Here is a 23800-nt window from a genome sequence, read left to right as displayed (position 1 = left end):
TGAGTCAAAGCACATTTAAAGTGGATTGAAGCAAAGTGGGAAGCTGTTCTGTGGTCACGGGAATCACAATTTAAATTCTTTTTTTCTTTTTCCATCAGCACCTAAAAAAACCTTCATCTCTCATGTTATTGGGGAGCAGCAGTATCTGTGGAAATGGCAGTTTGCACATCTGGAAAGGCTCCATCAATGACATAACGTATATAGAGGTTTTACAGAAACATATCGACATGACATCTTTTTCATGGAAAGTCTTGCATATTTCAGAAAGATGATGCTTAACTGCAATCAGCAGCTACTACAACAGCATGGCTTTGGAGTAGAAGAGTCCAGCCTTCCTGCAGGCCAGACCTTTCACTAGTTAAAGCATCATGGAACAAAAAAGTAGGAAAAATAAGACCCAGGACTGTTGAACAGCTAGAATCCTCTATCAGACGAGAATAGGACAACATTCCTCTTCTGAAAGTCCAACAGCTGGTCTCCTCAGTTCCCAGATGTTTACTGGCTGCTGTTATAAATAGAGGGGATGCTACACAGTGGTAAACATGCCCCAAGTTAAAAAAATATGCAAAAAAATAAATAAATCCTGGAATAGAAAAAGTCCTTATTTTAAAAATTGAATATGTTTTGTGGGTACTAATCATATAAGATACGGGTTTATGAAATTTGCTAACTTTGCAGGCGTCACAGCTGAGTCACATCAAATAACACTGAAATTTGAAGCCGGTTTAACAGAATCTGAAGTATGAGGCAGCAAATAAACACTGTCAATGATGTGCGACCCTGCACGGTGTCCGAGGATCGACAGCAGCGATGTTCGACTGGTTTGGGCTGCGGACAAGATGGCCGAGAACTGTCAACTGTGGTAATTGTCGGTATTTTCTGATGACAGTAATTTTTAAACGAGTTCCCGGCAGAAATGGGTTTATCTCAGAGTTCAGAAGCATCCGAAGGAGGGACGTATGGATATCATGTGCACGGTGTAAGGCTTATAACGCGGCTCGTTTTTCTCTGAAACTGGAGCTGAATGTACAGCAGCTTATGAACTGTGTTGTATGCTAACAGGTAGCTAGCTTCGTAGTTTCAAAAACCTGACAGAAGAGACGGAGTTTACGTGTCATTGTGGGCGCAGCTGTGCATTAGGACGTATTTGTTTACGGTGTTATTAAGAAACAAAATGTTAGCACAACGTATAACTTGTCGCAAAGAAAGTCTTTTAAGAAGTCTGAGTCCACTGAGCTTCTGTTTTATTAAGTGCCCGGAAGTGATGCTTTGACAAGTAGAACTAGCGCGACGACAGTATTAATTAATGGAAATAAATGTTTACCGGCTTAGAACGAACCGCTTTCCTATAACCATTTCATGCTTCAGCAAAAAATACAAGCAGTACTTTGGATTATAGTTCAGAGATGCTTAAATGGTTAGTCGATCGACTGATAAATCGATGCGACTGATCAAGATGTGCGTTTGCGACGCTGTTATTTTTTTAAATTTAAAATAATGATGCAATATTTAGTTTTTCTGTACATTTGCTTGCTTATATATTAATTTGAATTAAAACATTCCAGTAAATCATTTTCTTCAAAGATTAAAGTGCAGACTTGCTTGTATTTATTTTGACAGGTGCAGCCAAATTCCCCTGCAGAGAAGGCTGGCCTGCAGCCCTTCTTCGACTTCATCCTGTCTCTTGACGCCAAGAGACTTGTAAGTTTAATTACAGCCATATAATAACAATTGCATTTACTGGTTATTCACTGCGACTGTAGATAAATATGATGAACATGAAAAAAGAAGAAGGTTAACACAGCTGGTTGCTATAATTGTTGTCTTCTTTAATTATTCCACACCAGAATGAGGAAAATGACCTTTTGAAGGATGTTCTGAAAGCCAATGTGGAGAGAGCAGTGAAGATGGAGGTGTACAGCACTAAAACCACGAGGGTTCGTGAGCTGGAGGTGGTGCCCAGTAGCATGTGGGGAGGGCAGGGTCTGCTGGGCGCTAGTGTTCGCTTCTGCAGCTACCAGGGGGCCAATGAAAATGTTTGGCATGTCCTGGTGAGTTGCGTCGTCAAAGAACTACTAAAACGCATTGTGCTTCACTGTAGTCTCAGCTTCTGTAGCTGTGAGTCCATTATGGCTTCATCTTTTGTTTCTGTTTTCTCCAAGGATTTGGAAGCCAGTTCACCGGCTGCACTGGCGGGGCTTCAGCCCCACAGTGACTATATTGTGGGAGCAGATCAGGTTTTGCAAGATGTAAGATGTCTTATTAGAACCATGCAACATTACTTGTGGCATGAAAATTTCAAATTTGCACCTCCAGTAGTTAATTCAGAGTTTGTCATTTGCAGTCAGAAGACTTTTTCTCACTGATTGAGGCCCATGAAGGAAAACCTCTGAAGCTGCTGGTGTACAACACACAAACGGACCTATGCAGAGAGGTGGTGGTCACACCAAACGGAGCATGGGGAGGAGAGGGCAGGTATGGCCAAATGCAGCTGACAGTATATAAAAGATGGATGTAATCATTGTCATGTCACCCGCTGGTTTCTGGACTCCACATTCTAACGCGTGTTAGTGGCCCCCCCCCCCACTATTTTTAGATTTTTCTTTGATGCAGATGCACCCTAAGGCCCAGGGGCCATATTTTTTTCAAAGACTCAGATCCGATCCACTGGAAGACATACATTTTAAACTTTTAACTGTATTTTCACAAGTTTTACAACTTTTCCTATCTCACTTATGGCAATTTTAACTAAACCAATTAATAATTAAGTAATAAATAAACGCTTCAATCAAAGAAAAGTTCCTGTTTTTTCACTTTATGATATAAAAATTTCAGGGTTTTTTTTACAAGGGGCCCACACTAAAGAAAAACAAAACCAGAAAAATGTCTGTGAAGTTTTCTCAGTCATCCAGGTCATTGTAGTCTAAGGAGCTTGGAAAGAAAATTGTCTAGATTTCTGGACATCCTCTACCTTATCACATGAGCCAAGGTGTGAGAACGGGGTTTCACAATGAGCTCACCCGATACCTTGACTGATTGTGACCTACACACGTTTTCACACCTTGGCTCATGTGATTAAGTAGAGGATCATTAGGGTGTCCATTGTCCCTCTAAAGGGCACACTCCCACAAGGCTTAAATCTGGGACTCTCCACCTTTTGACCCTGCAGCTGAAGAAGCTTCTCGGATGAGAGGTGAAACGTCTTAAAGCCACTTAAAGAAGTCCAGACACTTTTCTTTCCAAGCTCCTTAGAAAACCAGAAAAAAGAACATTTTTTGCGACATAACAAGAACTTTCAGTTTAAATTACAGGATAGTCAGAGCAATGAGCTAGTAAAACTTTTTCTGTAATTTAAGCCCAGAGAGTCATGCTGACAGATTTCATTATAGTGTAGAAAAACAAGGACAAACTGTTGAACTTGCACTATATTTTCTCATATTTATTATTTACACATTTATTATATATGTAGTTTACACCAACAGAAAATGGTCCAGCCCACTGTGGGCTATCAGGCTCACATTCCTAAAATAAGACATTCCCAGAATAGGGTCTTACTTGGTGATGGTCTTGCATGTTGCAACTATGATTTCATGTGTAAATTGTTAATCAGTTGTTGTATTATATCTTAAAGCATCTGCAAATGTTTGTCTGCAGTTTGGGTTGCGGTATCGGTTATGGCTACCTGCACCGAATCCCTGCTAATCCAGAAATATCAACAGTCGAGCCTTCTGCCCCTGATGTTGAGGAGAACCACTCTCCAAAGCTGCCTGCGCATGGATACACAGAGGTGACAGTAAAATACAGCAAAATCTCACATTTGAGAAGCTGACACAGGTCAATAACTTTCACCGTGTGCGTGTGTCTCCAGGCACCTCTCATGGCACCTTCAAGCAATAGTGAAGAGTTAAACCTGGAGCAGGTCACCCTCGAGGACTCTTATCTACCTCCACCCATTCAAAGGGTCACCGAGCTTGGTCAGTTAAGATTCTGTTCACCTTAGCACATGCTGTGTTTGCAAAAATCTTCTTAAGATGTGTGTTTTATTGTTGGAATTTTCCAGGTTTTTCTGATTCTGAAATGGCAGTGATGAACCCCGATCCTTCAGACTTGGTGGACAGGCTGGATCTGTCCATGTCATCCATTGACATGACAAACACCTCGCTGGCGATGCACGAGGAGAAGGAAAGCGAGATATCTGGTGTTGGTAAGTCAGTATGGCAGCTGTTCATCACTGTCCAGTGACTTTCATGCATCAGTTTTAAGAAATATATTCAGTTTCATTTATATAGGTTCAAATCAGAACAACAGTCACCTCAAAGTGCTTTATATAATAATAATAATAATGGATTGCATTTATAGTGCTTTTCGAGACCCTCAAAGCGCTTTACAATTCCACTATTCATTCATTCTCACATTCACACACTGGTGGAGCCACAGCTGCCCTGGGGCAGACTGACAGAAGCGATGGCCCCTCTGGCCATCACCAGTAGGTGAAGTGTCTTGCCCAAGGACACAACGACCAAGACAGAGAGAGCTGGAGATCGAACCGGCAACCTTCCTGTTACAAGATGAGCCTCCCAACCCCCTGAACCACGGTCGCCTTTTAATTTGGGAAAAACCTGAGGCAAAAACTTAACAATAATACACAGAAAACCCCAACAATGAAACATCTATGAGCAAGCACTTGGCGACCGTGGGAAGAAAAACTCTTCTAACAGGAAGAAACCTCTAGTATAACCAGGCTCAGTGAGAACTAGCCATCTGCCAATGAAATATGTTGTATGTTTAATATAATTCTCTCATCCACTTCTGTTGAATTCAACCATATTTGTTTTACTACAGAAGAGTTGGAGGACAGTGTTCTGCTCCCATCATTAGCAGACCACCAGAATGAGCCACAAGAGCACATCTCCCAGGCAGCCAGAGACCTCACTCCTGCTCTCTTGTCTGCTGATTCAAGCGTCCCACCAGCTGGACTCTCCCACCTGCTCACAGAGTGTGCAGAGCCACAGAGCTCTCTCATTGAGTCTAGTGATAGCCAAAGTCCAACTATAGGTGCGTTGTCTTTTTCTCTTGAGCCTTCTGTGCCCGCTGAAGACCTTCCTCGCTCATCTCCTGTCGATCTCATCCCATCTCTGGTCACCGAGGAGTCCACCGCAGACAGGTCTCCACCTCAGGCCATCGAGGACACTCTCGGGTCAGTGGATGAGATCGCAGAGCCTCTGCATGTGGCTTCTGCTCACCACTGTGACCATGAGCACGATGATGAGTAGGAACCCAAGAAGTCACATTTTGAGTAGGCTTAAGTCAGGCCAGACAAATGCAAAGTGTCGACGACAATCGTTTTGTTTTGTTTTTAAAGAAATGATTTTTAGGATAGATCATCAGAGGGAAGACTTTATCTTGTCAGTCTGTCTTGTTTGCATGTAAGACTGCATCAGCAGATTGGTGACACTACATAAACCAGCTACAGCATTAATGCAGAAGATGGGTGAGGAAAAGGCACTGTAGTAATCTTCTGTGTGTTTTGTATGTGAGAATTTAGTTACTGCTTAGTTGTAAGCCAGAACAGTTTTTAAAGGTCAAACTTTTTCCTTCCGAGTGCAAATTTGGATCATACGGGTAATGAGACTGCGTCTGGTAGGCCGATGTGACAAAACTTGAATTTTTCCAAAGACAGACATTGCAAAGCACAGCTGCACCTTTTTATCAAGGACAATTATCAATATTTTTTTGAAGTTACTAGACGGTTGGCCACTCAGATTAGTCGCCATAGTCTTTGGCGGTGGTGCAGTGTTACCTTTAATGTTTTGAAGCAACGTCGTTTAAACTTATCCAAAGAAACACTTTTAATTATAAGACATGGGACATTTTACTTTATATCCTCCAGATTGGTGACACTACATAAAGGGCTTTCACTGTGGGACGATGCTGAATAGAAACAGCACAGGTTTTACTTTTGTTTTTAACACTAATATTTAATTAGATTTTGTTCAGTGATGTACTTTGTAATGAGTCTAAAATGGATGTTTACTGCTGTATAGCCAGATTTATGCCCCCTTTTAATTTCCATGACCTATGCAACACTAGATTATACCCACCTTTCATTTCATAGACAATGCATTGCTAATGTAAAGTAAGCATTTAATTAAATATAAGACTGCCAAGTTAGTAATACTTGAGTAATTCACTTTTGTTTGTTTTTTTTTTTTAGGGGCATCTTAATAGTTTTCATTGGTCAAGTAGGTGCTAGTGTGTAAAATAAGAAAAAGTATTTTTTGCAGATATTTTTATCAATGAATTGTCTGTTTTATTAGGAATGAGTGCAAAGTCTTGATGAATGTGAAATGGGTGAATCTTCGATGGTTAAACAATCACTGGGAAAGAAAAAAAAAAAAAGGAGTCCCTCGTTTCTCTTATTTCACTTGAATCAGCTCAACACAATACAACTCGAGACAGCCATTTATAATCCTGGTAAAACCTGTCATTGTTAAACCATTCCAATTTATTTCTTTGAATGCCTAAAATATACATATTTCACAAATGATTACAATAATGGATATTGCAGAGTTATGGCCTGATTATTTGTACCCATCTTGGATTTTTATTTTTGGCCAATTAGAGCTCACTCAATGCATCCTCCCTCCTGCTATGGCATTACACACACTCGTGGCAAAATTAAACTCCAGGAAATTACAATGAAAAGATCTGTTGTTGTGGCTTGGTGACACACCAAGCGACAAGATGTGTTAGCATTTATTACACTTTGGTGAAGTTCCCACAGTGGCTGAATGTTCGTATGTCATCTCAGATGAGATTCCCCTTCAAGTTAAATTTATGCTCCACTGAACTCCTACTGAATCTAAATGAAATATACATTAGGAACAACCCTCGCTGTCATCAGAGTCCATGCTCGTGAACCAAACGCAGAGCATCTAAGCATGAATTACTGTTTAAGATATATACCCTATATATAATTTCCCCAATTGCTAAGATGACCTACACAAATACTAACTGCAAGTTTCAGATTGCAGTGAAATCAACAAATGAAAATCTTACCATTCAAGTCATTTAGCGTTCATGACCATGAATGTGCTGCAGGGATTTGGAAAAATAATTTGTGTGTTTTGCTTTTTTAAGTAAACTGTACAAAAACAAAAAGAAAACAGCTGCAAAACCAAAAGAAAAAGTAATTTAAATGAAAAATGTTGTACATATATTTACAAAATAAAGAACATTCATTCCTTTGAGGATAACACCGCTAAAAACAAAAGACAACGTGGACTGCTTCTGTCGATGAGGTTCAAGCTCTGCACTAACTGGATGTCTAAGCCGAGGTTAAGTTCAAGTTAATGCAGACGACGTCGACTACAGAACAGAGGAGGGGTTTTTTTGTCTTTGAGGGACTGTGAGGCTACCCAGAGACCAAGTGTACTCCTAAACTGGTGATACTGCTGAGACAGGACTGGAGTGTCTGTAGAACAAGGACAGTTTCCTGGAATGTACTAGAACAGACAGTCTACTACATCCGTGTGCATACATACACAAACACGCACTGCAACTTCAGTCGCTTCAAAAATAAAATGCCAATCAGGAAAGGGTGGGCAGGGACAGTCAAAGATGTGAGGAAGAAGAACAAGGAAAAAAAAAGGATGCAGAGAGGAGACATTTAAGTCCAAACTTAAAAAAAACAATATGGACCACTTATTTCCCAGGTGTCTGTTGGCTGCGCCGGCCTGTTCTTCTCAGTTTCCTATAATACAACATGAGCCATGTCCCCACAAATTTTACTGGATTCTCACTGTTACTGCAACTCTTGACCACACAATGGGGTTTTAGGGTACTACATGTCAGAGGTGGGTGGTGATTGGCAAATGACAAAGAGTTCTGCTTTTAAAAATGACGACTTTCACGTGGACTTCTGCCTATAGTGAAGTGTCAAGTCCCCTCCGCTCTTCCAGATAAAATGTTTAACTGTTCGCAGGTCCATGTTGGGATCTAGCACCTGGACGAATCAAAAACAAAAGAAGGTTACTAACATGAAAGAGAAGTTGTGTTCAGTGCATTCACAGAGCGTGTTGATGTGCCCACCTGGTCTTGACACATTAGCTCAATCTTCTCTTCAGCTAGCATGGCCATGTCCTCCTCCTTCTCCTGCTCCCCGGGTTTATCGTTGGCCGAGGAGCTGGTGGTCTGTGACTCGTTGTCCAAGTTGATGATCTTCTCATAAACATGTTCCATGACCTTTCTCACCTGGAGCATGTCACTGGCCGACAGTCGGTCCCTGTGCGACAAAGAAGGTATAAAAACGGGCAGTGAACATTGCAGAGCTGCACGTGACACGGATCTTTGCTGAAATACGAGAAATTACAAACTTACTTTTTTAGAGTTTTTGCACCAGAGGAAGAGTGGGGCTGGAGGTAGAACGGGATTTTGTTGAACTTGGGCATATTTTTCTGTCATGGAAAAAAAAAAAAGACGTGTAACTCAAACGTGAGAACAAAATTTAATTGCAAATGTCACATCACAAAGATACAAGAAAATGGTATTGCTTCATCCAGGGAAGAACAGTGACGGATCTGTAACACCGCTGAGCTTTTTTCTGGCTTAGACCGGGCCTGTTGGCGAGCAGTGCGGTGATTACGCAGCCAGGCACAGCTGGTCCGTGTACTTTAAAAGCAATGACTCTGTGTCACCTTGTTTGACACAAATGAGTTCTGACCGTGTGATAAAAATAACATGTATTAAACTTGAGTAAATAAATCACAAAGTGGTTGAAGAACTTTTTTAACGGCAATGCTGCAGAGTTCCCTCTGCTTTCTCACTGCAAGAAATCTCCTGCAATCAGGTTTCACATTTGTATCATGTTGTGATAAAGTGCACAGTCATAGCCCTTAATGTCATACCTTAGTCCCTACTGAGTATAGAGCAATTTGTGAAAGGCAAGTACACATTTTTAGTGCTCGTCGTTTCTAACTGCCTTAATGTTCACTCATTCACTAACAACTGAGTGTTAGTGGATTACTATTAGAGCAGGCAAGCTGTGCACGTCTAGTCTCTTTAAACAGAACAGAGTGTTTAGTTTGAAAGTTGGTCAGGTCACATTTGTAAACAGTAACCTGATAAATGAATAACATTTTGCTGCTTCAGGTTTTAAGGTGCTGTATATTCTGGCCACTACTGACTGAGAGAGAATCATCATTGGAGTCACAATTCTGCTTTAGTCTATAAGCAACTCAAGGAAGTACTCATTACCATCATCTGTACCAAGTATAAAACATGTTACACAAACTCAGAAGTACTGAATCTCAAATACAAACACGGGGCTATTTTTGCCTGTTTTATGCAGCTTTTAGTTCCTTCCCACACTAAAGCCGTCCAACTAGAGTATACGTATTAACACTTTGCAGTGTTTAGCAACAAAAGCAGTCATGATTTTCTTCCTCCAAGCTTCCAAACCAGTGGGCTTCAACTACTCATGCCACATTTTTAAAAAATCTTCTTTTAATTTTTGAATGAAATGTGCATGAAATATAGACACGAGCACTTGGGCTTTCTAATTTTAATAAATTATGTAGAGCGATGTAGACCAAAGTTAGACGAGCAGATGACGGATGATGCCCAGGATAAAGGGCAAATAAGAGAAAGGCTTTAAAAAGGGAGCCAGCTGCTCATTTCCAGTTCCATATTTTTATTCTTGGACTAGCTCTGCATGCTCCACAGTTCAAAAATAATGCTTATTTATCTTATACTGAGTCTCGGAGCAGCCTCTCATGTCAAACATATATGAAATGAGCTGCTTAGGTTTCTTTCACACTCACTGTCAGACAACTTTCTGATGATTGGCTACCCTTTGCAAACAAGAAATGTAAAACATTAGGTGCTGTGCTGTGTTTGATTATATTTAGGATAGCCCCTCTCTTTCAAGTTATGACCCTATGATCAGCCAATAGTGTCACAGAGATTATTATCCACTGATTTTATTATGTGAAACTTTGACCAGGTTTACTATGATCAGCCACCAGTGGAACACTGCATATGACAGGATAGATGAAAAGCACAACATGCACACTTTAATAAAAGATCAACGGAAAGGAGGTTTAAAAAAAAGAATAATCAGCAGAGATACTCACATCTACAGTTATATCAATAACCCACTGTGGGACTGTCTCATTGAGCAGCATGGATTCAGTCTCTCCGCCTGAATCTCTACATAGCAACCTGCAGCGTAAAAATAAAGCAGATCAAAAGAAACGCTGGACTTGTGCGACCATTTCTAATGACACGTGATGACATCACAAGGGGAAGATTTGACTTTCTAACATGACCTTAACTGACGATCTAAAAGTTTGAAAGTTTGTTGGTGAGAGCTTACCTAAAAAGGGTTCTGCCTCCCGCTTCTCCAAAGATAACTGGTGTGTGTGGTGGCACCTGGAAATATCCGTTGCCTTTCTGGACCCTGTTTTCTTGCTCTCCGTTCACTGAGGGAACAAGAACATAATCAACAAACCCGATGACATCTTGGCTTAGAATGCGCTCACTGGCACAGTTTGCAGCCAATTCATGTTTGAGGCCAAGTGGATAAAAAGACGAGGGAAACAAGACAAAGGAAAAAACATGCCCCGATGACGCTCCCCTCGGTGCAGACATTTGGCAGTTTGTGCATTCACTGGATAATTGAATCAGTCAATCAATCTCCTCACCATGGTTCACCTCGTTCTCTTCCTCATCCATGGGGTTGATTCGGGTTCTGGGCCAGAACTCCAGCAGAGCCTGAAGCAATAGTCCGCCCAGGTTCACTGCAAAGGGGAGAAATCAGCGTTGTGTAATGCTAACTTAGACCTCTGGCTCTGCATTACGTAACCTTCATTAGTATAGAAAATGTAATCTCTTACACTTTGGATCCGATCCATCGGAACTTGAAAACCCTGCGTCCTTTGCAGACACCCAGGCAGCAAAGCAGTCACTCTCATCCAAAGTGATAGTGAGCATCTGTCGAGCACATAACCACGACAGGAATCAACCAGGAGAAGTTAGAACTCAGCTAGAAAACACTGAATGTCAAATCATGTGACGGGCTCCTGTATTACCAGGTTTGAAACTCACCCCAGTTTTCAGATCAACAGAGAACCAATTTGGCACATAGACCATCTTGAAGCGCTTTTTAATCTCTTCGTCAAATTCAACCTTCCCCAAGTCTTCGCCCTTACATGCCTACAGGTCAAATGTGAGCACAAAAGGTCATTTCAAACTACAGATATATCGACAGGTGTGCATTCCTACAATTTCACTTTAATTCACACAGATTCATCAGCTCATTCAGGTGGATGAGCACCAATAAAACCACAGTGGAGTTCTCCGCCCCAACACCCACGCCTGGGAAACTTTCAGAAGAACTAAAGGTTCATTCGGGGTCCATCAGTTCTTCTTCCTGGACGGCAGCCCCAGGAAGATTAAAAAATAAGGCAAAATCATTCATTTCACAAACCAAAAACAACAGCTCTTCTTTATTTTACACAACTATAAAACCATTCATTCTTGTTGGGCATCACCACCCAGTTCTGCTGTATCTCCATGTTGTCATGTCTTAGAACAGTGAACAAAAACAGTCTGCATTAGCAGCTTTTTTTTTTTTTTTTAATTTGGCTTTAAAATTCTGACATATTCGACTAATCAGTGACATTTAGTGATGCAATCCACACCCTGAAATCTCCTTCACTTATCCTCCCACCTATGAAGACCAATAAAGACCAAGATAAGAGCACATCCCATATCCTACTATCTTAATCATTAATGCCAGAGTGTGTGGTTTACCTTTAAGACGTCCCAGAAAGCCACATTGTTGTTAGTGTCTTTGGTGAGTATGTGTCTTTTGTCATTCAGAATGTGGCACTGAATAATACTGGCACCTCCTGCAACATCAACAGCGCTGTTAGTTAACAGAGGCAAAAGAGATTTGGAGGATTGTATACTTTCACATAAAAAAGAAACAAAAAACAAAAGTACCCTTGATGACTTGTTCTGGCTGAGTACACAGTGGTGTCAGAGGGGTGGTGCAGTCGTTGTCATACTCTCCGGATGATCTGAAGTTGTGCATTCCCTTTAGAGACTAAACACACACCAAAAAAAACAAAAACTTTTAATAATTGCTTCCCCACTCCTTGTTCTTCTCTTTTGTAATACAGAATTACAAAGCTGCTTTTAAATTTTAATTGAACTGCAGATGAATTATGGCTGAACACAGTTAGGTGTGGCCACATGAACAACCCTCTATCTATACTTCACTACATTGACAGTGGATCACTGATCTCAGAGGTGTCACGCATGCTTACCCATTTATTAACAGATGACTTGGTGGTGGAGACCCAGATTGCTGGAGGTGGGTCCGCAGATCTGTCCAGTTCCATCTGTGCAAGAAAAGGCAAAAAGGCTGAATGACCCTGAGACCCATCCTTTTATATTTTGAATATTATGGTTAAATATATCCTAAAATTAACTATTACACAGGTTGTTATGCAGTTATTACAAAAATCTAGCCCTTATTTGCTGGACCCTTACTTTGAGCACTGGGGCCTTCTCCTCACAGATAAGGACACGGATGTCTGGGTTACGCAGGTCCGTACAGTAGATCTTTTTGTCTCTGCCTCCAGAATATACGTGCGTAAAGGCCTCATTGACCTGCAGGGCCCACACCCCTTCGTCGTGCACACGGTAGGTGGCGATGCACCTCTGCTGGCCGAGGGACCAAAGGCGAATGGTCCCATCTGAACTGCCTGATAGGCACTGTGGGGAGGACCGGTGACTTTTAGATTCTGAAACTCTGCTCTTTGGCAGCCGCGGCATTTTAGATTATTTAACTCACCTGAGTGCCGTCTCGATTCAGCAGCAACGATTTGACGTTGTCCGTGTGACCTTTTAGCTTCATGAGCTTAGCGCATGTTCGAGGATCCCACACTCTCAGAACCTGAAGAAAGACACAAGAAGGGTAACGACAGCAGGCACTACTTCACTGTGTTTACATGCATGATAATCCTACTGGGCTAAAACAAAGCAAGGTACGCACTCAATTACACCATTCATGCATTTCCTTTATATTCGATTTTTGAAGCAGTCTTTATAGTTTATAATATCCACAGATTTGTGACAGCCTAATGGAAATGCTTTAAGGATATCTGAACAGAAACCAAAGGTCAGTGAAGAACTTGTATTATCACTTGCTTACAAATTCTTAAGAGAAGTTAGAGAAGTTTTCTTATAATAGTCATTTTACTAAAGCCATGTAACGTACCTACATAGAGCTGAAGACTACAAGTTAGAATATGAAAGAACTTTTTATGGGTTTTGCGTTTTAAGAAATTAGTAAAAATAAGTTAACAAGGCAATTACTAGATTATAGTGTAGTAATTCATTGTCTACTGCTCAGGTTCAAGGTTTTGAAAAAACTGAACTCAGTGAATGGAAGAAGGCTAAAAAGGCTTTGTTGAGGCCTGAGGTTTATTTGGAAATCTGTCAACTAGACAAAACTGTGAAGGTACAATTTAAGATCACAAATGATACCTGGATTACAGAGCAACGCTTAAACTATGCTATTATACATCACCCCTAAGACAATTATGAGCATTTTAGGGACCCAAACAGGACTAAGAGATGTGTAATAATCCACAGAGACCCTAAAAAGCAATTCTAATCACTGAATGAGTGATTATAATTGGTACCTGTGACGCTCCTGAGAGCTGAGTTATTGAAGCTTAGAGTCCTTTTAAAAGTGATTGTAGTTAGAGAAACAGATTGTTGCTCAGTGAAGCTGTTTATGTCTCAGTATTTTCAAAAATGTAACACAACTGAAAGTTCGCATTTATTCCTTAGTGTAAACACTGGGCACTGTGTAAATCTGTCCATCTGTGTGTCACAAACCTTTTCTGTGGATCCTGATACAATAACCGTGCCCATCTGGTTCATAGCCAGACTATAGATTGAGTCCTTGTTCCCACTCAGCGATGAAGCTGTTGGAGACAAATTATAATAAGTCCAAAGGTACAGACTGACTTTGACATAAACATATCGGTCATGCTGAATACAAATTACACTCAGTACAATTCACATCTAATCTAAGCTTCTGTCCAGAGGACAGAAATGGATACTAGTGTCACACTGCAAAATCTTTACTTACTGGTGACAGTGTTGTTGGAAGCAGTGAGTGCTGTTAGTGTGTTCACATCCCAAAGAAAGATCTGCCTGTCCAGACCTGCTGATGCTACCAGCTCTTTGTCCTTAGCGTAAGCCAACGCTTTCACGTAGTCCTTATGTGTTCGTAACGTTGACATACAAAACCCTTTGTGTGCGTTCCATACTTTGACTGTCGTATCCGATGAGGCAGATATCACTGAAAGCAAATTTTTTTTAGATTAGAAACGGGGGTTTCAAAATAAAATGTTGGGTGAACTGAACAGCTTAAAAAAACTCACGAGTTTTTCCATTGCAACAGAGGACTATGTCATTAACCCAGTCTGTATGATGCTCCATCGATGCAATGTATGGGTCCTGCTACAATAACAAGAGAGGACAAGGACAGTTAAAACAGTCTTAGGCATGGGATTTGAGAAACGCATACTAAAGCAGCTGCCTTGTGTAAAATGAGTTGACTGTTTTATCATAACGGAGCAGGGCAAGAAGCTGTACTTTGTGCTGGTAGACGCTCCATATCCGGATGATGGAGTCCCTCCCTGCAGTGAAGAGCCGGTTCAGAGCAGGGTCGAGCTGGAGTGCATTCACCCCGTTTCGATTGTACTTCTCCACCTCATCTCTAATGACATATGATACCTGGAACACAGAGAGGAGAATGGGCGCTGGGCTCAGACTCCTAATCTCGACCTGTTTTGTTTTGGCCCACACAACACACCCACCCAACACACCCACCCTTTAAGCTCTAACGCGCTAACACTTGTATAACGTGAACTTGCACTGCAAGGACCTGCAGAGTTAACGAGACAAACACAGAGCTTAACTAAATGTCACACACACTGGCATATAATGCAAACCGGTTTCAGTTTAACAACAAGGAAAGTGCATAACTTTAATGTGTATTTTTACGGCAGCTGGGCATACTGGCAATGGTTCACGACAGACCTGCCCGGACGCGTACGTTTCACTAGCAATTAGACGGAGCCCGGATACAGTAGCTAGCTTAGCTTCCGTCAACGCCGTAACAGCTTCAAACGGCAACCCAAGAGGGGTGTTATTATTTCGTACTGACAGGCGATATCTGTAGTTATCTTATAAAGTATTTTACACTTGCTCGTATGAAAAAAATGTTTGCAAAAGCATGTAATCATTTGGAAGCGACCGTTAGCACATGCCGCTAACACCTCTCGTATGCTAAGCTAGATAGGTTAGCTGGCTTGAGTCATGGCACCTAACTGCAACGCTATCTTGTGCATGTGTTTTTTACTCCCTATCGGGTGTTTGTGAAGAACATCTTTAAGCTGGAGGCCCCGATGTTGCCGTTGTCACACATTTATCAATAATGTAACGCCTCTAATTTACCTGTACTTTCCTCCGCCCAGCAGCATTTTGCCTGTGATGCGTGGCCATCTTGCATGTTGACAGTGAATTCATGTGATGCTACATCCGGAAAAAAAAAGAAAACATATGTGCCTGGGCTTTCTGGGTAATGTTGTTCTACACTTTCCTAAACTGTTAACTTAAAAGGATTTGATTTTATTTATTTTTTTGTCTTTCCCCACCACTCACTCCTGGGGATTTGTTCACTGGCACAGTAGTGCTGTTTTGTAATAGTACACTTTGGGTATCAATCAATTTAAAAATGTAATAATCAATGTAACATAATTTATGTATTTTAAAACTAGTTTTTGTTTTGTTTTTGTTTTTTTTGAAGACCTAGAATCTAAATACGTCTCTCTCTAAAGCACTTTGGGTCAACTTATATTGTTCAAATGTGCTACCATAATTAAAACAGATGTGACAGTCAACACAAAAAAGGTACAGAGACATTTTTCATAGTGCGTGTTTGATATAGCTATAATTGTTCATGAAATAATTCAGTGGGGTACATAGGGGAAAGAAAGAAAGTATTGACTCTAACCGTCTCGAGCCAATATCAATACCAGCTTTGGCATTGAAACTATCAATATTTATATCGATCCGAGTGCCTGTATGGCACAGTGATTGATACTTCCGCGCAGTTTACCATGATGCACGCTGGGTAATCGTTATGGCTGTATTAATATATAATATGCAAATATAAACATCTGTTTATATGGTCGCAGAGGAGGATTAACACAAGACCGTCCAATCGTCCAATGTTCACATTATCTGGGTAAACTATTTACCACGCTTTTTATCTTTTATTAGAATGACTTAGAAATAAGCTTAAAATATGTCCCGCCTTCCTCTATACCTTAATGCACAAAATGTGATGTATGAATCCTGATGAGACAGTATTTGGGTCTATCAATCTGCGCAATGTTCTGAAAATAAGAATTCTTGCTGCTCCATACAAAAAGAAAGTCTATTACCGAACACTAGAGGGGGTAATACACTATCATGAGCTGCACACGAAGTCCAAACCTCCCGGAAAGACAGAATAAAAGTCTGAGGACCGGTGGTGTGAAATCACGTCTTTTTAAGGATTCACTCATGCGAATCAGGTTTTGAATCCAAACCAAATCAGCTCACTGTAGGGTGCATGCTGTGAACTCGGGCTCTGGCTGTTCTTCACGGGTGTGCATGCCTCTGGTTGACCATTAAACCAAACAAAAGTGTTTCAAGTGTTCAAAACCCCCGTGTGAAAGGTGAGCCACGTGAAATGTTGGCTTCTCTGGTAGGAGACTGGGCGTTTCCCACACACACACTTTTTACAGAAATAAACTTTGAGTTTCTTCATAGTCCTTGGACTAAGGCATACTTGGTGATGTGGCAAAAGCACAGCGCACACTATGCCTGAGAGCGCCATGGGACGCCTATGGCGCAGTAATCCTCTGTGGCCCAGCAACTCCCCCCCCCTTCCCCCACCCTCACTGCTCTCTTGCTCAAGGGCAAATCGAGACAGCGCAGCATCCTCCACGCTCAGCAGCCGGAGACTTTTCCTTCATGGGATGAAAACCGACGGGCCTCACGAATGGAAGGCAAGAAGACGAAGTTTTACTTACACCGCACCTGTGACAGCTTTCAAAATGTCCAAAATAGGGTGACTGCAGACCTCTGGCGCTTACCAAGAAGTCAGTTTTGACCGTTTTTCTCTGGATTCTGATGACACTTTTTTCCCCCGTGGGCTTGAGTTTGGATCCACGATGAGGCGAAGTGAGCCTTGAAAAGAAAACATGGATTTTGCACGGAAGGTTTGGTTGTTTCTTCTTCTAAAACCCGAAGAACTTCATTCTGGAAACGATGCTGTAAAACTCACAGTTTCACATGTAAGTATATTCTGCACGGAATCCTCATGTGGCTGCAAAAACATATAGCAGAAAATGATTGGCACGACTTGTTGGCTGTTTGTTCTCTCCTTTTGTTTTTCATTTTTTATTGTATTCGCATAAGGGCCGTATGTTAACGGAGAAGCGCTCATTACTTCATCAAAAATAAGTGTTCAGTTTCAAAAAGCTTTAGGGTTAAGCTACATGTGGAAATTCACTTTAACGAGGTCAATGTTTCCTTTGGCTTCTTATCTCCATATGAAGTGAAAAGACACTTAATGTAATGATTATTACACATGTCATTCATGACATCACAAACCACTTTTTTTTCTTTCTTTTTTTTTAAAAGCTCAACAATCTTCATGTTTAATGTGACTCATGTAACTTTTGATAAGTTGTAATATTCATATTTTGGGTGTTTTTTTTAAAGTAATATCTGAACACTGACAACTGGGATTCAGTTCATTATCAGCTACTGGTTTCATGAGTGGATCATTTTACCACTGTCTATATTTTTATATGTGTGTACTTTCTGTATGCTTGGCGTTTAAGCTATCTTTTGCAATTACATTGAAAGGTTTCTGCCAAAGAAGTAGGTCATCAGTTCAGGCTGTGCACCTCAGATCACAGTATGAAGCTCTGAGGGGGAGAAGGACACATAACATGGTGATGAAGAACACACAGAAGGCCCAGTTACACTAGACCCCCCAGAAAAATTTGAAAAAAGTTGGACTCATTTCTAAACTTTTTAATAATGTTTTTAGTGTAGTTTTTAATATTTTGATTGCAAAATACAGCATTATTTAAAAAAAAAAAGTAAATCCAAAGAAAGCAGTCTTAAGTTAGAAATGAGTTAACAACCAGATAGTGAGAGCTATCGCCTGATAACAACTTTCTTCCCTGTTACAGCAATCTTAAAATAAAAGATGATGGAATAGATAGCAGCAGTACAAAGTCCTACTGTAGTCTCATAAAAGTTGGGGGGGGGGGGGGGACACACTAGTCTTCTGTGGCTCTATAAGGAACTATGCCATGTCTAATAGTCATGTTACTCCATTCGTATAGGTTAAAGAGCTGAAGGCTACAAGTTAGAATCTGAAAGAATCTGAAAAAACATCTATCGACTATTTAAGACCACAGAGCTAATACACTGTGCTGTGGACTATAGTGTAGCGATTCATACTCGACTGTTCAAGTTCAAGACTTTAAAAACTGAACTCAGAAAATGGAAGAAGGCTAAAAAAAAAAAGGCTTGGTTAAGGCATATATAGAAGGTTTATATGGAAATCTGTCAACTGTGAGCTACAATCTAAGATCACAAACAATGGCTGGATTACAGAGCAACAAAATGTATTTAAATACATTTGTCGCATAATAATAGTTCTTCACTGGTCTAAGCAACTTAGAGATTCTGCCATAAAAACCTGAAACTGAACAATTCGAATATAGTTACAATTACCAAGTAAGCTGTGAGAAAATTCACAGCTTACTTGTTTTGAACTATAGAATAAGACAGTATTTTCCATTTATTTTAGGTAAGCCACACATTCCAAAAGCCTACATTTTATATGTTTAACTATTTTATATGTTCTAAAATGTTTCACTTTTAATGAGAGAAAAATTCGTTAATTATGAGCACTTTAGGGACCAAACAGGAGGAGACGATTTGTAATAATCCACAGATGCCCTGAGAGGCATAAAAACAGGAGTTACCATTCGATGATTATAACTGGTAAACCGTGACACACGTGAGAGTCACAGAAGACTTTATATAAACATCTGGTAACAGACACAGACTTTGTTACAGTGTTGCTGAAGCTTAGGGTTCTTTTTGCAGTTATTGTCGTCGCAGGGACAGAATATTGTCAGTAAAGCCGTTTATATACGTAACAGAGCTGAAAGTTTGGATTTATGCCTCAGTGTAAGTTCAGCATTAGAATCAGACTCTCATAAAGTCAGCAGGTGCTTTAAAAACATGTTTTGTTACCTTTGAATTATCAGGTTGGTTTGTACGCATGCATTGAACCTCAAAACTGCCCAAACTGTTCTGTCACTGTCCTATCATAATGTTCCATATTAATTTACATCAAAACACATCAGACTTCATGCAGTTATTGAACTGTGAGTCTTTACTTTAACCATTTTTTTCAATGCATAGCTGTACGAAGCTAAATTCTGGCGTTAGCTGATGTGAGAATCCATGTCACAATGCATGTGTTCGTGCATGTGCATGCATTTGCATGTGAAAACTGCCAGTGTGCAGCTCTGCTCTGCTTTCAATCTAATTATCTTAATTATTTGCACTGCTGATGACCACAGCACATCTGGCTGTTATGGGAATTAAATTTTATTCAAACTAAAATGAGTGAAATACTTTACAACCACTTCCTCCTATGAGTAAGCTGGCATGCAAAGTGAAACTGTGCATGCTGGCAGTTGTCCTCTCTGTGCATTTAATAATATTCACATTAAATTTGTATCATTCATTCATTTGATTTATAGACTGAATGTTGGGGGCTGTGTTTCGCTGAAAGATTCGTCACATCCTGTCCCGTCGCCTCATGACAGAAATATCATTGCTTTGAACCTTTTATCTGCTTTATGATGTCGTAAATGGGCCTTAACCTCTTTATTTTGACAGTAAATGGGAGAGCACTGGATTCTGTGTATGAGACAAGCTGATCTGAGATAAACCTGGGCCAAATAAGCAGATAAAATGAAAGCAGATAACTAGCGTCTGGCTGGACGTGTGAAGGGATCAATGCATTTCAGGACAGGAGTAGATGCAAAACTCGCAGAGCTTAGTCAATAGGAAAAGGATACAATGGTATTTCTCTTTCAAAAGGAGGGCATCGAAATGTAATCCTCCTGTTGGAAAGCTTTTTGAGTTATTAATATAGCAGACTCTGTCATGGATAACATGTAGCAGTGAGTTTTCGATAGGGTCTTTAGTATTTATCTTTATTTACGAGTAGACTTTGGTTTTTATCTCTGATCAGATGACCTGAAAACTGTCTTAATGCTTATCCCATGGGAACGACATTTGCCATTAAGAACAAAGCAGATGTGCTGCTTTCGGGCTTGTAAACATCCACAAGTAGGATTTCGAGCTGTTTAAGCTATATTTACTTCTCTGGTAAAAATAACGGTGTAGTACCGATGACCTGCAACCTGTCTTAATGCTTATGCCAATCAGAACAAAGCGGATGTACTCTTCTAGACTGTGGGTTTGAGGTGAGCAGGATTTCAAGCTGTTCCGCCTTTATCTGTAATTCTCGAGTCAAAATAACCTGTTATTCTCTGATTTGTCAAAGGGAAAGACTAAAATATACAACAGTTGTTATACAAATCTTTTTTGAGCATTTCTCAAATCCAAATTGTTTATAATGTGGAAGAAGAAGCTCATGGTGAACAGACATTTTCATCCCAGTGTCGACTTTACTTGTTCTGCTTCTGTGGTTCATACATTTCACAGTTTCTGGCTTTCAAACTTGTTTCCAAGCAAACGTGGCAAATAGAAAACAACCCTGTGTGATAGATGAGCTTGCTTGCTTTGCTTGTTTGAGAAGCACCACCACCGTGCCCTCAATGTCCGAATGCAGATTTAGTTGATTTTTAAATGATCTCACTGTAGACTGAAAGAGAAAAATATTCATATTTTCTTGGTAGTCATTAACTATTGATGCATGAGAATGTGGTGAAAATACCAGATATATCTTTAGAGTTGGTTGAGACCTGGAGTCTAAACAAGGAGTTTGATGTCACATTTGGTGATAGCAATTATGAAGCTAGTTCTTGTTTTCAGTTTTAGTGGCAACAGAATGACAACTTACGCTTAGGATTTTATTATTGCAGGCTGTTTCTCTTGTACCCTAATTTCTGCCCTGAGCTTTAAATATTTTGAAAACTTAGAAGCATACAGTTTAAATTAAGCCTCAGGAGCTCATTTTGGCATTTGTGATGCTGTAGTGACAACAAAGTGTGCTAAATATGTGTAAATGTACTGATAGCTTTGCATTTTCTCTTCTTGCTGTCACCTGTTGCAGTCAGCAAATGATCGCCATCCTAATCCTGATTCCTAATCCCTCTGATTTAGAACTATGTCTGCCTTAGTCTGACTGAGAAACAGAAAGCTGGTGGTTTGTGGTAACAGTCGACAATTTAGATCATGTCTCTTAACCTCCTTTAGCACAGTCTTACCATCAAAACAATAAGAGCTAATCCCACGTTTGACTGAAGTCTTCATCCTGTTATGCAATGTTTGAAATGAACCGTGTGAGGGCTTCAGTGGCATATCTGTCTCCTTCATAAATGCTACAAACCTCATATCAAGATGGGTGCCCAAAATATTTCATTGTGATTTTGGGGTTTTTTCTTCTTCTTCTTTAGACCCCAAAGCAGGGCTGCTAGCCTAAACAAAACTAGGAGTAACTGAGTGTGTATTGTAGTTCGACCATAGCAGTAGTACAATACTGGTAATTAAATGATCTAATGGGGAACAAAAACAAATGATAAATTGTCTAGGAAAGCTGAACACAGGCACCATGACATGATTTGCTTTGAAGCCTCAGTTTGAGTATTTTAGTGTTCTCGAAGATGTTTTTAAGTAACACTTTGCTGTGTTAACCATGTGTTAGCAGGTTGCTTAGCAGCTGTATTAGTCAAGGAACAGCCTCCATGACTGGAAGCGAAGTCAGAAGTGTTGAAAACCTCCCATGGTAATGTTTTTGGTCCCTTTCCCTTTCATGACAACCTTACAGTGATAGAACTTTTTAATGACTTGCCTTTTTAAACTTCATTTAGCTTAATTTAGTAGTCCGGCAGTTTTGACAGAGAAGTGAGTGCACATGCAGGTTTTGCTAATAGCTCTTTGCTAGGATTCACATCTGCTAACTAGAATAATCAGTAGTTGTAGTTTTATCCAACAAAATATGCAGCCTGTTGTGTGGTTAATTGTACTAACAGTCCATCCAGAGGCCTGTGCTAAAGTTGTGGTGAGTGAAATTCTAGTATTTTATTATCCAGTTATATAGTTCTAATTTAAAGATATCTGCCTGATCTGTGCAGTGGGCCCATACACTTGATGGATTCATCCTCGCCACCCAGGCTTAGCTAATAACTTACAGCTACACACTTTTGTCCAGATATGCTCACTTCTAGCTCCAGCTAACATGGCGCACAGATAAATGCTAATCTTGACTCTTCAAAATGGGAAAACAGGGCTTAAAAAATTAATATGTAACTTCATGTTGCCTGTGTCCATCTTTTACATATAGCTATGTTATAAGTGCATTGCACAGACAATTGGTAATTAGTTCAAAAATATAGGACAGAGTTTTTGGACTGGCTGTTAAACTTAATCATACAGCAAATGTGCCTCAGACTGGATTCAGATTTTGAATGCTAGCACAGAGAGTCAAACATGTTCAAATTCAGTCAGTAACAGATTTCTGGGCATTATGGGAGAGAGCACACCAAGCTGTAGAAGAGATCTGACACTTAAGCCACTCAGTGCTTTAATATCTATCTGCAAAGTCTAGTTTTTTAGTAAAAATTTTGCTTTCTTCTGCCAAAATTGTACAACAATGCTGTTAGCCTTTTTTAGAGTTAAAAATAGGCAATGTTTTGTTTTTTAAGTTATAGCTGTATATGTCTTTCTAGATACAAATAAAATTGGTTTTGTAATTAAAAAAAAACTTTAATTATTTCTATATTCAATTCAATTTTATTTATATATCACCATATATATCGCAAAATCACAACAACAGTCACCTCAAGGCGCTTTATATTGTACAGTAGATCCTACAATAATAGATTCAGAGAAAAACCCCACAATCAAATGAACCCCTATGAGCAAGCACTTTGGTGACAGTGGGAAGGAAAAACTCCCTTTTAACAGGAAGAAACCTCCGGCAGTACCAGGCTGAGGGACCGGTTGGGGTGAGAGGAGGAAGACAGGATAAAGACATGCTGTGGAAGACAGCTGGAGATTAATAACAAACACGGTTCAATGCAGAGATGTTTATTTACACATACTGAGTGAAAAGGGAGACTGAAAAGGAAAAACTCAATGCATCATGGGAGTCCCCCAGCAGCTTATGCCCAATACAGCATAACTAAGGGAGGATTCAGGGACACCTGGTCCAGCCCTAACTATATGCTTTAGCAAAAAGGAAAGTTTGAAGCCTAATCTTAAAAGTAGAGATAGTGTCTGTCTCCCGAATCCAAACTGGAAGCTGGTTCCACAGAAGAGGGGCCTGAAAACTGAAGGCTCTGCCTCCCATTCTACTTTTAAATACTCTAGGAACAACAAGTAGGCCTGCAGAGCGAGAGCGAAGTGCTCTAATAGGGTGATATGGTACTACAAG

The 23800-nt window shown here is 40.2% G+C and overlaps 3 protein-coding genes across 5 annotated transcripts in view; 2 read left to right on the top strand and 1 right to left on the bottom strand.

Moving 5' to 3' along the window:
• The first annotated feature begins 640 nt into the window (after positions 1-640).
• gorasp1a (golgi reassembly stacking protein 1a) lies at positions 641-6433 on the top strand. 2 transcript variants are annotated; one of them, XM_005933692.3, is made up of 9 exons: positions 641-862; positions 1621-1701; positions 1848-2051; positions 2163-2249; positions 2345-2475; positions 3655-3787; positions 3869-3974; positions 4061-4204; positions 4843-6433. In XM_005933692.3, exons 1-9 carry the CDS (start codon positions 743-745, stop codon positions 5271-5273), a joined length of 1437 nt encoding a protein of 478 aa, XP_005933754.1. In that variant the 5' UTR covers positions 641-742; the 3' UTR covers positions 5274-6433. The 2 variants fall into 2 exon arrangements, with proteins under 2 accessions (XP_005933754.1, XP_014192725.1); XM_014337239.2 differs by having other exon boundaries at positions 800-979.
• Positions 6434-6681: 248 nt separating this feature from the next.
• Positions 6682-15644, bottom strand: LOC102293308 (WD repeat-containing protein 48). Of its 2 annotated transcripts, none has more exons than XM_005933694.3 (18): positions 15544-15644; positions 14680-14820; positions 14466-14541; positions 14171-14383; positions 13915-14003; positions 12863-12964; positions 12559-12783; positions 12333-12407; positions 12007-12109; positions 11815-11912; positions 11107-11214; positions 10896-10992; positions 10704-10799; positions 10376-10481; positions 10134-10221; positions 8380-8456; positions 8092-8284; positions 6682-8005 (listed from the first exon to the last, which is right to left on the bottom strand). In XM_005933694.3, exons 1-18 carry the CDS (start codon positions 15613-15615, stop codon positions 7910-7912), a joined length of 2055 nt encoding a protein of 684 aa, XP_005933756.1. In that variant the 5' UTR covers positions 15616-15644; the 3' UTR covers positions 6682-7909. The 2 variants fall into 2 exon arrangements, with proteins under 2 accessions (XP_005933756.1, XP_005933755.1); XM_005933693.3 differs by having other exon boundaries at positions 14466-14544; positions 15544-15643.
• A 1420-nt stretch (positions 15645-17064) lies between these two features.
• LOC102293788 (sodium channel protein type 4 subunit alpha B) overlaps positions 17065-23800 on the top strand; it is a 42315-nt gene continuing 35579 nt past the window's right edge. The window contains exon 1 of the mRNA XM_014337241.2: positions 17065-17432. The gene's annotated coding sequence lies outside the window, so the exon portion shown is untranslated. The remainder of the gene's footprint in view (positions 17433-23800) is intronic.

This window comes from Haplochromis burtoni, unplaced genomic scaffold (genome assembly GCF_018398535.1).
Source record: "Haplochromis burtoni strain Fernald_Lab_line unplaced genomic scaffold, NCSU_Asbu1 Contig_172, whole genome shotgun sequence".
Classification (NCBI taxonomy): Eukaryota; Metazoa; Chordata; class Actinopteri; order Cichliformes; family Cichlidae; genus Haplochromis; species Haplochromis burtoni.
This window is presented reverse-complemented; position numbering and strand designations above follow the sequence as displayed.

Excerpts from the sequence above, each read along its gene's own strand:
- gorasp1a (XM_005933692.3), top strand. The coding sequence starts at position 743 with ATGAGGCAGCAAATAAACACTGTCAATGATGTGCGACCCTGCACGGTG. Across the intron at positions 1,702-1,847 it reads CTCTTGACGCCAAGAGACTT|AATGAGGAAAATGACCTTTT; the intron begins GTAAGTTTAATT and ends ATTCCACACCAG. Across the intron at positions 2,052-2,162 it reads AAAATGTTTGGCATGTCCTG|GATTTGGAAGCCAGTTCACC; the intron begins GTGAGTTGCGTC and ends GTTTTCTCCAAG.
- LOC102293308 (XM_005933693.3), bottom strand. The coding sequence starts at position 15,615 with ATGAATTCACTGTCAACATGCAAGATGGCCACGCATCACAGGCAAAAT. Across the intron at positions 12,965-13,914 it reads TATCAGGATCCACAGAAAAG|GTTCTGAGAGTGTGGGATCC; the intron begins GTTTGTGACACA and ends GTCTTTCTTCAG. Across the intron at positions 12,408-12,558 it reads AGAAGGCCCCAGTGCTCAAA|ATGGAACTGGACAGATCTGC; the intron begins GTAAGGGTCCAG and ends TTTCTTGCACAG.